The sequence below is a fragment of the Echiichthys vipera genome (genome assembly GCF_963691815.1).
Source record: "Echiichthys vipera genome assembly, chromosome: 4".
Taxonomy (NCBI): Eukaryota; Metazoa; Chordata; class Actinopteri; order Perciformes; family Trachinidae; genus Echiichthys; species Echiichthys vipera.
The window spans coordinates 31,106,037-31,120,024 of record NC_139829.1 but is presented as its reverse complement, the minus strand read 5'-3'; the positions used below and the strand labels follow the sequence as shown (position 1 = coordinate 31,120,024).

Sequence of the window (13,988 nt, the reverse complement as noted above, 5' to 3'; positions counted from 1 at the left end):
GTGTTCTCTCAGAGCTGTGAGTAAAACTTAAACCTTTGAACTTCTTCAAGTGTTCCATATTTGTCTTAACGACCGTTGTTGGTGGGCAGTTGGTTTCGACTTCGTTAGTGTTGGTCCAGTCCCAGCCTGGTCCTGGTCCTGGTCCAGTCGTTGGTGGAAGTAGGTCTGGACTTGGTTAGTGCTCTATTGAGTCTGAACGACAGTCATTGGAGTCACAGGAGGACATTTGTGAACAGTTGTTCTTTGAGGTTAGATGGTTGAATCTCCTGGTACGGTAAAACAATGTCTTATAAAAATGGAAAGGTCTACAAGAAGGAGTCAGCAGAGAGGTCTCACAACCATCAAGGGGAATTTATTGAATCAAGGTCAACACTCATCACAGAGTTCCAAGTGTCTCTTAACAGAACTTCCCCTCTTATACTGAGGTCCGTGGGCTACCGTTTACACGCCCCATCAGGTCTTTTCCAATACACACTCATTACATTTACAATCAGTGGCGTCTACTTTGTGTCCAGACGTCATCGTGCTTATACAGAATGTGCTCATCAGGCCTATGTCCCCAGAACACAGTGATCTCGCCCTGTTATTCACTTTCTCAATCATGTTTTCTTCCACATTTCCCTCCTGTGAGGGTTTTAACCCTCATTAAAGAATAACGTTAGAAATCAAATCGCCATCCGCGGCTCATGCAGGTGAAAAACCTCCGGCCTTCATTTCGTCATCATGTAATCGTTCTTGATCATCTCATCATTCAGTGGAGGAGAAAAGTCCCGCATAGTCCCCACGGCCTCTGTTTTGACATACATAGATAATGGGCGACTGCGCTAGGCGCGAACAATGGCTGCGTTGATTTCTTCACGTTCATCTTTTAGCATGTGATAAAAATGAACCATTTGTAAATGAAACTATGAAATGTATGTAAATTATAACCGCAACCATGATACAGTGTCATTACCTGTAAAACTGTCAACTGAAATCATCAAATATAGTGTAAGCCTGAGCAACTTTAGATTAGCGCTTGCCTGCGTTGTGCAGTTGTGTTAAATCAAAACATGAGATCAAAGATTATATATGTCTATATCTGAGAATGAATCTTAACCCTAACCCTTGAAACAGGAAATAAGAGTATATATGTGTTAATATCTGAGAATGAATCTTAACCTAACTGAATACAATGAATGAAAACACTACTTTCTTCTTCCCTGACTCTCAACTGTGCAGATCATCCGCTGTGATCTGGCGATTTTCAGCATGCCCAAATGCCCAAATGCCCAAATACAGTTCTATTATTCTCTAAACAGAATGTGTGCTCATCAGGCCTATGTCCCAAGTACACTGTGACCTTGTCCTGTTATTCACTTCCTCAATCATGTTTTCTTCCACACTGGGAAGGGATGAAAGGACAGCATCGTTAATTGGAGATTAATGGTGTTCCATATTTGTCTTAACAACCGTCATTGGTGGAAGTAGGTCTGGACTTCATTAGTGCTCTATTGGGTCTTAACGACCGCCGTTGGAGTCACAGGAGGCCATTTGTGAACAGTCGTTCTTTGAGGTTGGATCGTTGAATGAAGGGATGAAAGGGCAGCATTGTAAACTGGAGAGAAGTGGTGTCTCAGACCCCCTCCTCTGTTTAGCGATGGTTTCTCTACTTCTGCATAGGTGGCTTCTTCACTCATTCATTCATGCATTTCATCATTTCAAATATCAAACATCAGCGAAGGAGGACATGATCCAAACTCAAACGTGTAAGTTTAACATTTTTTACTCCATCTGTTGTTGTTGTTGTTGTTGTTGTTGTTGGAGATCCAGGTATTTAACCTCTCACAAGGCCGATGATGTCACTGGAACCCTTTGTGCTCCAAGAGCCAACGACCGTCGTTAGAGTGACAGTCGTTGGTGGGAAGTTGGTTTGGACTTCGTTAGTGCCGGTCCAACCCCAGCCTGGTCCTGGTCCTGGTCCTGGTCCTGGTCGAGTTGTTGGTGGAAGTAGGTTTGGACTCTGTTAGTGCTCTATTGAGTCTGAACGACAGTCGTTGGAGTCACAGGAGGCTATTTGTGAACAGTTGTTCTTTAAGGTTAGATTGTTCAAATATACTGAGGAGGGATGAAAGGGCAGCATTGTAAATTGGAGATTAGTGGTGTTCCATATTTGTCTTAACGACTGTCTTTGGTGGAAAGTAGGTTTGGACTTCGTTAGTGCTGGTCCAGTCCCAGCCTGGTCCTGGTGCTGGTCCAGTTGTTGGTGGAAGTAGGTCTGGACTTGGTTAGTGCTCTATTGAGTCTTAACGACAGTCGTTGGAGTCACAGGAGGACATTTGTGAACAGTTGTTCTTTGAGGTTAGATTGTTGAATGAAGGGATGAAAGGGCAGCATTGTAAACTGGAGATAAGTGGAGTCTCAGACCCCCTCCTCTGGTTGGCGATGGTTTCTCTACTTCTGCATAGGTGGCTTCTTTTAATTCTAATTCTGAAGTTCTGAGGAAGGCTGGAGTACAAACTGTCTGCTGAGGAAAGGGAAGAAGACGTCCTTACCATAGAACTAACTTGTCTCACCAGAGGAAACTCTAAATTTCAAAATGGATAAAGAAGACATTGGAGATACAATCGATCTATTAGAATTGGAGTTGTATTTTGTTAGATGCCGCTGTTGACACCTAATGTTAAACAGTTCCATCTACTAATATCATGGTGATGCAGAGTCAGTGGGGAGGTCACTGGATGCTACACTTTTTTTTGTATTTCTGTTGGAGTTCCTGCATTTCTTCCCCGTGCTTTTTCTTTAAGTTGTCCGTTTCTTCTTCCAGTGCTTTCGCATATGTCCCTTTTGTTACCTGCACTTCTTCCTCATGCTCTATCTTTAAGTTGTCTGTTTCTTCTTTCAGTGCTTTCTCATATGTCCCTTTTGTTTCCTGCATTTCTTCCTCATGCTTTTTCTTTAAGTCGTCTGTTTCTTCTTTCAGTGCTTTCTCTTTGTGACTTGCGAGGTCTTTTAACAGATTGGACTCTTTGTCATGTCTCTCTTCTGTCTCCTGCATTTGTCTTCCATGCCTTTGCTTCAGCTCCTGTATTTCCTCCATGTGCTTCTCGACCAACGCTGTAAAGTCTTCGGTGTATTTTCTTCTGAACTCATTGAACTCTTCAGCGTGTTTTCTGGCCTCCTCTTCATATTTCTTCTTCATTTTCTCCAGTTTTTTCTTGTAGCTTTCCTCTAAATCTCTTCTCTCCTTCTCCTCCTGATCTCTTCTGATTCGATCTTCTTCTTTTCTTTTGTTTTCATGTTTTTCTCGTTCCCGCTCGTATTCTTCTTGCAACTTTTTAAGTCTTGTTTGTTCCTTGTGTCGCCTCTGTTCATCTTCTCTGTATTGTTTCTCCCACCAGTCTTTCCTCTCCATCTCCCAGTCCTCTTTTTGCTTTCTCATCTCTTCTTTACTCTGCTCCAACCCCCTTTCAAGTTTTTTCTCCATGTCCTTTCGTTTGTCTTCTTCCTGCCTTTTCGTCTTCCTTTCCTCCTTTTCTTTCTTTTCCCATTCTTTCTTTCTCTCCTCACGCTCCTTGTTGATGTTTTCCTCCATTTCTTTAAGTTGCCTGGCTCTCTCTTGTTCAACTTCTGCTTGCTTTTGTTCCATTCTTTTCTTGATTGCGTCCATTTCCTCCTCGTGTTTTCTTTGAAGCTCCTCCTTCTGTCTCTGCATTTCTTCTTCTTTCTCCTTCAGGATCCTCTCCAGTTCTTTCTGGATGGCTTCCTCAGCCTCTTGGAACATCTCGGAGGTGTAGCAGTTTCCGCCATTTTCCTTCAGCATTTTGTTGGACTTCTTCATCAGTTCTCTGACTTGAGTGCGGTCCTTTCGATCCTTGTTATTGAAGACTTGGTACCTTCCTCCACAGTCATTTATCAGTTTTTTCAAAAAGTCATCACATATCTCTAAGTAACACTCAATTGTTTGATCTTCCAGATCATCTCCTCTGGTGAATACAACGATGATGAAATCTCCTGCATTCTTGCCGAAGTATTTCTTGATCAGTTCCACAGAGTCTTTCTCCTCTTGCGTAAATCGGCCGATCTGCAGCACTAATAAGAACACATGAGGTCCAGGAGACAACATGCTGACGCATTTCACAAGCTCCTGTTGAACGTCATCATTGGACAGAGTCGTGTCGAATAAGCCGGGAGTGTCGACCACAGCAATGGGGCGTCCATCAATCTCTCCTGTTGCTTTCTCACAGAACTTGGTCACAGACTTTGAGCTGGTAGTAGATTTAAAGCATTCTTTGCCCAAAATGGTGTTTCCAGTTGCACTCTTCCCACTGCCGGTCTTCCCAATCAGCACCATCCTGAGACACTCTCTGTTCTGACTTTGATCATCGCCCCCCATTTCAACTTTTAGATCCTTCAGTTCAGCTTCTAGTCTTGTCTCTCTCTCCACCTGAGCCTTGGTAAACATCTTCATTGTGAAGCATCTGGATCCTTCAACTCCCATCTTTTCCACAGAATCCAACAGTTCTGGGATCTGCTGCTGGTCCTTGATGTTGAGAAGAACATATCTTCCTCCATAGCTCTGACGGAGCTCCTGGATGTCCTTGTTTTCTCTTAAAAAGTTCACAACAGCTGGAGCTGTAGGATCTGACTCCACAGTTAACAGAATCATGGTGACGTCAATGACCCGAGAGCTGAATGTGTTCTGGAGGATCTTTAACTCTCCCTTGTCTTCATCAGTGAGGGGACCCACAGGTAGGACCAGGATGAAGGCATGGACACCCTCAGGATCACAGAGGGAGATACACCTGAATGATTCCTCCATCACTTCCTCCTGAGGTTTTCCATACAGGGCAGGCAGCTCCACCAGGGAAACCCAACGTCCACACACCTCTCTCTGATGTTTAACACACTCTGAGGAGTTAGAGTCTGAATGAAAATCTGTCCGTTCTAAAATGGCCTTGGCCGCTGAAGTCTTCCCTGCTCCTCTCTTCCCACACAGAACCAGGTTTAAAACTGGTTTGATGTCTTCAGACATTGGTCTGAGGGTCTCTTCAGTGAACGTGAGGAAGCTATCTTTGCTATGATGCACAATGTTCTGAATCTTCTGCATCAACAGTGTGTGGTCATCTTCCATCATGTTGTAGTGTCTTCCTTCACAGTCTTTGAGGAGCTGAGTCAAACCTTTTTTGTTCCCGTCTTTTGTGCTGATGACCATTGAGTGTCTAAAGGCGTCTTGACCAAACAAACTCAGGATGAACTTCAGTGTTTGTCTGTTCTCCTCTGTGAACTCAGAAGGCTTCACTAACAACAGCAGAACATTTGGTCCAGGAGGACAAAGAGTCACGCAGTTTCTCATGTCTTCTCTGACTGCTTCAACAGACAGACTGAAGATGTCTGGACTTTTCACAACCTTTAAAGGATTTCCTCTCCACTCTCCACAGACGACCTCACATTGCTTCTTTGGATTTAATTTCGGAACCATAAACTGTTCCCTCCCAGTTATGAATTTGCATAATGTTTTCTTTTCGGACTCGCTTTTTCCAAACATTACAATCCTGAGTCCACGTGCTATGAAATGGAAAAGATGAATATTAGTTATTAGATCCCAATGAGCACCTTCTCAGCCCTCCGTCATTCATTTAACAACAGACAATAATAAGTGATCGCTCCTTATTGTGTCAGAATCCGTTCCCTCATCGCTTAAATATATTACTGCTTAAATTATCATGCCTGTGATTTGGTTACAAGTTGCTCTTTATGGATTCTTTTCAGTCAGTAACATATACCTCATATAGCTTGTATTATATATTGCGACTGCATCAGGATAGAAGGAAGAAGGAGGCCTTCCAGAATCTGTTATCCCAGAAGACTCCGGAGGCAGTTGCAAGGTATCTGCTGTGTCAGAGGCAAAGCAGCGGGTGTGGGAGGAGTTCAGAGAAGTCCTGTAGAAGGACTTTGGGGCGGCACCAAGGTGCTTCTGGAAAACCATTCGGCACCTCAGGAGGGGGACACGGGGAACCGTCCAAGCTGTTTACAGTAAGGACGGGTCGCTGGTGACCTCAGCTGATGAGGTCATGGGGCGGTGGAAGGACTCTGAGGAAGTCCTGAATGGGCCCAACACACCCTCTTTTGTAGAGGCAGAGCTGGAGGCTGATGGGGATCATCGTCAACATCTCTGACAGAAGTCACTGAGGTAGTCAAACAACTCCACAGAGGCAAAGCCCCAGGGATCCATGAGCTTCATCCAGACATGCTGAAAGCTTTGGGTTTGGAGGGGCGGTCCTGGTCCACACGTCTCTGACACATTGCTCGGAAGTCTGGGACAGTGCCAAGGGAGTGGCAGACCGGGGTGGTGGTTCCCCTATTTAAAAAGGGGGACCAGAGGGTGTGTGCCAATTACAGGGGTATCACACTACTAAGCCTCCCTGGTAAAGTCTACTCCAAGGTGCTGGAAAGGAGGTTCGTCCTGTGATACCTCAGACTGAAGAGGAACAATGCGGATTCAGTCCTGGACTTGGACCAGGACCAGCTCTTCACTCTCAAAGATCCTGGAGGGGGCCTGGGAGTGTGCCCATACAGTCTACATGTGCTTTGTAGATCTGGAGAAGGCACATGACCAGGTCCCTCGGGAGATACTGTGGGAGGTGCTACGGGAGTCTGGGGTGAGGGGGTCACTTCTGTGGGCCATCATATCTCTGTACACCCAAAGCGAGAGCTGTGTTCGGATCCTCGGCAGTAAGTCGGATTCGTTGCCGGTGGGGGTCAGCCTCTGCAAGGGGTGTGCTTTGTCACCAATCCTGTTTGTGATTTTCATGAACAGGTTATCGCGGCGTAGTCGTGGTGGGGAGGGGTTGCAGTTCGGTGGGCTGAGGATCTCGTCTCTGCTTTTTGCAGATGATGTGGTCCTGATGGCATCGTCGGTCAGTGACCTTCAGCACTCACTGGTATCGGTTCGCAGCCGAGTGTGAAACGGCCGGGATGAGGATCAGTACCTCTAAATCTGAGGCCATGGCTCTCAGAAGGAAACCGGTGGATTGTTACTCCGGGTACGAAATGAGTCCTTACCCCAAGTGAAGGAGTTCAAGTACCTCAGGATCTTGTTCCCGAGTTAGGGGACGATGGAGCCTGAGTTTGGCCGAAGAATTGGAGCAGCGGGGGCGGAGCTGCAGTCGCTCTACTGCACCGAGAGCTGAGCCGGAAGGCAAAGCTCTGGATCTACCGGTCAATCTTTGTTCCTACCCTCACCTGTGGTCATGAAAGCTGGGTCATGACCGAAAGAACAAGGTCACGGGTACAAGCGGCCGAAATGTTTTTTCTCAGGAGGGGGGCTGGAGTCTCCCTTAGAGAGAGGGGGAGAAGTTCAGCATCCGTGAGGAACTTGGAGTAGAGCCTTTGCGTTGAAAGGAGCCAGTTGAGGTGGTTCAGGATCATCTAGTAAGGATGAACCCTGGGCGCCTCCCTAGGGAGGTGTTCCAGGCACGTCCAGCTGGGAGGAGGCCTTGGAGAAGACCCAGGACTAGGGAATGGCTCAGGATCCCCCAGTTAGAGCTGGTTAATGTGGCCTGGGAAAGGGAAGTTTGGGGTCCCCTGCTGGAGCTGCTGCCCCCACGACCCGACCCCGGATAAGCGGTTGAAGATGAGATGAGATGTATCAGGATAATAACATGTGATTTACTTACATTGGGCGGATGGGGTATATTTTCCAGGAGCCTTCTCCTCTGCAAAAGAAAATCATATCAAGAACAACAGTATGATTCTACAGTAATCTGTTATCATTTGAAAATTCTCCTTAACTTTTTAGGTCTTCTGTACTTACCAACCGGTTTTGTTGGATCTTCTGTCTGTTCCGGGCTTTCAGCTAAAGCTGCTGCTGCATCTTCAAATACGTCACAGCTCACATGTTCGCCAATGTTCTCTTTTACAATCTGACCCAGACGAGTTAGCAGCTCTGGAAGTTCAAGGTTCTTCTGCTGCAGGTGTCTGTATCTACATTTCCTGATCATGTCTTTCAAAGGCTGGTCTTGTTTGTCTTTGTCCATGATACCTGAACTCTCCTCTCTGGGTGGTGACATCAGAACCAATGAATGATCAAATGATTCTTCACTGAAGCTTTCAAGGATTGATCTTAGCTTAATTTTTTGTTCCTCAGTGAAGTCTTCGGGCTGTAGAACCAGCAGGAACACATGAGGTCCAGGATCAGAGAGGCTCACACAGTCTTTCACATGTTTTCTTAGTTTGTCTTCAGAGATGTTGGGAAGCAGCAGATCTGGAGTGTTGATGAGAACAATGTCTTTCTCCTCCCGCTTTCCTCTGACTCTCAGACAACTGGTTGGTTCTTGTTCAGTGTTGAACACAGTCTGTCCCAGTATGAAGTTCCCCACTGAATTCCTTGCAGACCAGCTGTTCCCCAGAAGAACAACTCTCAGCTCAGACACTGAAAAGAAAAAACACTAAATGTATCGATGTATAGACTTTGTCCAAAATTAATTGAACAATATTTGACCAATTGTATTCCTGAAAGTTAAAGTTTCTTCTAGTCTTCTTGTACATCAGAGGAACAACAGAATCCATACAACGCACCTTGAAGAAACATCAGATAAACACAGCCGTGAAACCACCACCAAACAACTCCGACAACAACTTGTGCACCCCAAAGACAAAACAACACCGGACAAGAAATGTGACGTCATCTATGAGATTCCACGCAAATCATGCAATAAAACGTAGATCGGAGAAATCGGGCAAGCTTTCAGTACAAGAAAAAAAGAAGATCAGAGGGAATGTGAGCAGGAGACAACGAGAGAACAAAACATCAGCCAGAACAGACAATTGCAGAAGAAACAACCACAGCATGGACTGGAACAGGGGAGAACATCACATCAGAAACAAACAGGTACAGAAGATGGAGGAAGGAGGGCGTAGAAATAAGGAGGCGTGAGGGCAGCACCATGAACAGGGACGAGGGGGCGCCATTCTCTGCCAGCGGTACCAGGGCGAGGAACGGACACAACCGGGTCGAGAACTTTATTTTGAAGTTTCCCGGCCCGGTCAGCTATATTCATAAAACACGTCATACCTGGAAGAAAACAGCAGCTCTGAGGAAGGCTGGAGTACAAACTGTCCGCTAAGAAAAGGGAAGAGGACGTCCTCACCATACGACTAACTTGTCTGACTAGAAGAAACTTTAACTTTCAAAGTAAATAATCTTGGATTCATAAAAACTCCAGTCAAAAGTTCAGAAATGATCACTTATGTTACTACTCTGAGTTCAAATTGGATTTACCTACAGGGAGGAAATCAAAAGACAGAATTCAAGAACTTGCGTTTGAAGTACAAGTTGAAATTCGAGCATTGTGCTTTGGAGTTGTAGGAGACACTTTTGGTTGTTTGGTTGCGTCGCAGTTTTGAGTTGTAAATGACAAAATGAACGTGCATCCCTTAATCAATCTGAATCACACGCAGATGTTTCTATTTGGAACCGGATCCAAATGTTCCGGTCCATGGGAGTCCATCGTACGTATCTTCATATTATCAATTCCTCTTACGATTACAGGTGCTAACGCGTCAGGATATGCATAGTATTCTGGCACCTTCATGAGGGTTATGGTTTTCATTGTTTGCAATACCGTTCAATGGCAGATCTCGCTTCCTACCTAACGGACGTGTTTAGCCAATCAGGAGCAGAGTAGGGTGGGACAGGGCTGCACAAAGACAAGACATCAAGTGTTGGAGGGCAGTGGAGCATACGGTGCTACTGTCACTGGGAGCGTACCTATGTTCCCCGCTTTTCCCCAAAAAAGGTCCTTTGTTCCCCGGTCTGTTATATTTTCCACAATCAGTGAGGAATTCCCCGGCAAATAGGCGTATGTAGACCCTAACACTACCCTCTAACCCTGACCCTGACCGTACCCCAACACTAACAAAACGCTAACTTAGGGTGCACTCCCACTGTTCCTTCGTCCCGTGCCCCGTGCTTTAGGGTCCTTGTCCCCTGTCCAGGCCCGTTTGTACTCACACTACCTGGGCCTCGGAGAATGCTTCTTGCTGCCTATACGTCATCACGCCGTAACACGTCACACGCATTGATGACGTCATGGCGATGCGTGGCTTTGTTTCCAGATCTTTCCGTAGACCTCGGAGTTTTTGTGCATCTTGTCGACTGTTTTTGAATCTTTTCATCGACCAAATCTGCAGTAAACACTCCACCTCCGCATCACACCAACGTGAACCTTTCACCGCCATTGTTTGAAATGTCCGCGCATGGTCCCTCCTTTTCTTTTCCATGTCCTAACAGGCGCACAGGAAATGACCTCAGAACCGCCGTAGGCCTCGTGCTCGTACACGTGCGCATGCTCGTGCTCGTACATGTGCAAACGTGCTTTACTAAAGCCCACCTCTCCCAAACGGGCCGTGGACGGCAAGCGTGCCGCACCTAGACGCGGTACGGTTGCACTCACACTGGTCAAACGAACCAGACTTTAGCCGTGAAACGTGCTTAGGCAAGGGACAGAGGAACAGTGTGAGAGCGCCCTTAAATCAGTGGAGGCAGAGGCTTATGCAACCGGGGGGAAATCGGACCCGGGGAACATCGGGTTGGCCCTCTGTCACTCGCCTGATCATCGGGATCTATAGCCGGATTTAAAGCGTTTTGTTGAGACAGAAAGAGGATGAGATGTGTTGTGTGTCTCTTTCTCTTGCTTCGTCCAGACAAAAGACAACGAGAGCCGGCAGTCTCACTGGGAGGTGAATCCCCCTTGTGGCGAAAATTGGGATAACATCCAAATATTAATTCACACAATAAGAAACAAAAGCCTTAATATGTTGAGGTGGTTCAGGGATCTGGTAAGGATGAACCCTGGGCGCCTCCCTAGGGAGGTGTTCCAGGCACGTCCAGCTGGGAGGAGGCCTCGGGGAAGACTCAGGACCAGGTGGAGAGATTAGATCTCCACACTGGCCTGGGAACGCCTCAGGATCCCCCAGTTAGAGCTGGTTAATGTGGCCCGGGAAAGGGAAGTTTGGGGTCCCCTGCTGGAGCTGCTGCCCCCGAGACCTGATCCAGGATCAGAGGCTGAAGATGAGATGAGATGAGCCTTAATATTCTGATTCAATCCAGTTAGACTCACTGAGAGGGGGCAGGATTTCATAGCTGCTTCTGCGCTTCACGGGCTGCACGACATCTGAAATGATAAGGACACAGAAGGGATGCCTTTTTATTTATGTATTCATTCATTCACATGTGTTTTATAATATTCCTGCTTATGACAGTAAGGACAATTATGTGTTTTATACCCGTATCTTTTTACCTTTCGATTGTTCGTGAACCCATTCATACAATCAACGTGCTGATGTTCAGGTAACTTTTACAAATACACAGGTTCTGGTGATTTTGATAATAATTTGTAACACTGCCAGTGTTTTGAGTGAATGTGATATAGAAATAATATTTATCCTGCCTTAGTTCTTGAGCAACAGTGTTTCATTTTAAGGTCAAAGGTCATAACTGATCTGAAAAGACAAAAACAATTGAATGCATTTCATCTGTCGCTATAAGGCACCTCAGTACCAAACATCAAAATAGTTCTTAGAGGTTCAGTAACAGCTAAAGAATCTGTTGGTCGCAGGACTGATAACGTAACCCATCAGTTCAGCTCGGGCAAGATGGCCGATTGTAGTTGGTGTGATTCTTAAGGCAAGATCTTTTTTTATGAGATTTGCTTTAAACTAAGTTAATTATTCAAACGGTGTGGATCAAACAAAGCCCGATGAGAGAGACTTATGTTCGTGTTAGTAACGTAAAGCTCGACTGGACTCACCGGAAGCTTCCGCCATAACGTCTTTGTGAGAGACACATTCAACGGGAGCCGCCGACTGTCAAGAGAAACACAACACACATGAAAACAAACATTAAATCATTTATACATTACTGAACAGACAGGAGGGAAACTCTTATTTTTAAGACGTTTAAAACTGTTATTGACGATCGATTGGTGACACTATTCACCAATTCTTCTTTGACATCTCATCTCATCTTCAGCCTCTTATCCGGGGTCGGGTCGTGGGGCAGCAGCTCCAGCAGGGGACCCCAAACTTCCCTTTCCCGGGCCACATTAACCAGCTCTAACTGGGGGATCCTGAGGCGTTCCCAGGCCAGTGTGGAGATCTAATCTCTCCACCTGGTCCTGGGTCTTCCCCGAGGCCTCCTCCAAGCTGGACGTGCCTGGAACACCTCCCTAGGGAGGCGCCCAGGGTTCATCCTTAGCAGATGATCCTGAACCACCTCAACTGGCTCCTTTCAACGCTAAGGAGCAGCGGCTCTACTCCGAGTTCCTCACGGATGCTGAACTTCTCCCCCTCTCTCTAAGGGAGACTCCAGCCACCCTCCTGAGGAAACACATTTCAGACGCTTGGACCTGGACCTGGTTCTTTGGGTCCTGACCCAGCTTTCATGACCACAGGTGGGGGTAGGAACCAGGACTGAGGGTAGATCCAGAGCTTTGTCTTCCTCAGCTCTCTGTTCGTCACAACGGTGCGGTAGAGCGACTGCAGCTCCGCCCCCGCTGCTCCGATTCTCCGGCCAAACTCACGCTCCATCGTCCCCTCACTCGTGAACAAGATCCAGAGGTACTTGAACTCCTTCACTTGGGGTCAGGACTCATAAATGAACAGAGTATTCTATTTTGCAGGAGAGCAACTAAAAGAATATAAAACATATATATTTACTAATTAGGCACTAAATGTAAACAGAAGCCTAACGTTATGCATGGCTCTAACGGTACTGTGATCTCGTACCCTCAGTCTGACATGGAGTTTTTTAACGTGTTAAGAATAAATCTGATCTGAAGTTATGACGGCGTCTCGAGTTGTGGCTGGACAGTCGGCACACGACCAAGGATTGTTTTAAGTTTGCAGTAGGAAACAAAAGCAGGCAGCGTTTATTACGAGTAACACCGGAGCGACCGGAAATACAGGAACTGTGGCACGGCGCGACAGTGTCGGGTGATACTTCTGCAACAGCCACAAACATGCACGCCTTTCAAAATCGCTCTATGCCTGTTTGAATATGTGCACTTTTCCTTGCATATTTTACCCCACAAAGTAATTTCTTGGTGTTTTGTTTGATTTGAGGGAAGCATTTAGGGTTCAGCTCAGCACAGGAGACGTTGGAAACAACACAATACAACTTGTATTCGTCGGTCTGATACTGTATCTGTTCCCTCGTTCACTCCTCATTGATGCTCTGTGTGAATGAAGTCCTGCTCCACAGGTGTTCAGCATCAGTGCACTGGTTTTATGACCTGAGTCTGAAGAATGAGCTGTGAGAATATCAGCAATAACAGCTTTCTTTTACAGAACTACCTGGTTGTTTTTCTCTAGTTTTGGTCGAGTTCACTCACCTGCTGGATTCATTGCTGCGACACAAACAGCCGAGAAAGTGAAAGTAAAATAGGCTCCTGGAGGGAGGGGAGTCACCTGCTCACCTGAAAGTTTCCTGGCATTTAAAGCTGCACACACTGGAGGTGTGATTGTGTCATTTAGGGAAAACTGAGCTTTTTTAATACCCTTTAAAACCCCAATGTTTCCTATTTTATTAACCTTTATTTACACAGGACAAATCTCATTGAGACCTCATTTGCAAGAGAGACCTGTTCAGGTCGGCAGCAGCAAAACACAAAGTTACAGACTGACTGAACACACAGGAGACACAACACAAAACACACAGGAGACATAACACACAAAACAAACAGTACAAAGAGCAAAGAACAAGTCAAGTACAAGTGCAGACCCCTAAAGACTGTCTACACAGCCTTCCTTCGAGCAGTTTGAAGTCCCCTAAAGAGGTAAAGCTGGACAGCTTCAGCCTCTGCTGGAGCTGGTTCCAGGTCGCAGGAGCAGCTTCAGCCTCTGCTGGAGCTGGTTCCAGGTCTCAGGTGCAGCTTCAGCCTCTGCTGGAGCTGGTTCCAGGTCTCAGGTGCAGCTTCAGCCTCTGCTGGAGCTGGTTCCAGGTCTCA

At 46.3% G+C, this 13,988-nt stretch overlaps 1 protein-coding gene across 1 annotated transcript; it reads right to left on the bottom strand.

Annotated features, from left to right (window-relative positions):
* Positions 1 to 420: 420 nt before the first annotated feature.
* LOC310945875 (uncharacterized protein) lies at positions 421 to 13,381 on the bottom strand. The gene is made up of 6 exons (XM_083912133.1): positions 13,374 to 13,381; positions 11,793 to 11,847; positions 11,103 to 11,156; positions 7,796 to 8,413; positions 7,659 to 7,697; positions 421 to 5,547 (listed from the first exon to the last, which is right to left on the bottom strand). The coding sequence occupies exons 2-6, from the start codon at positions 11,806 to 11,808 to the stop codon at positions 2,714 to 2,716; spliced, it is 3,561 nt and encodes a 1,186-aa protein (XP_083768259.1). The 5' UTR covers positions 11,809 to 11,847; positions 13,374 to 13,381; the 3' UTR covers positions 421 to 2,713.
* Between the last annotated feature and the right edge of the window lie 607 nt (positions 13,382 to 13,988).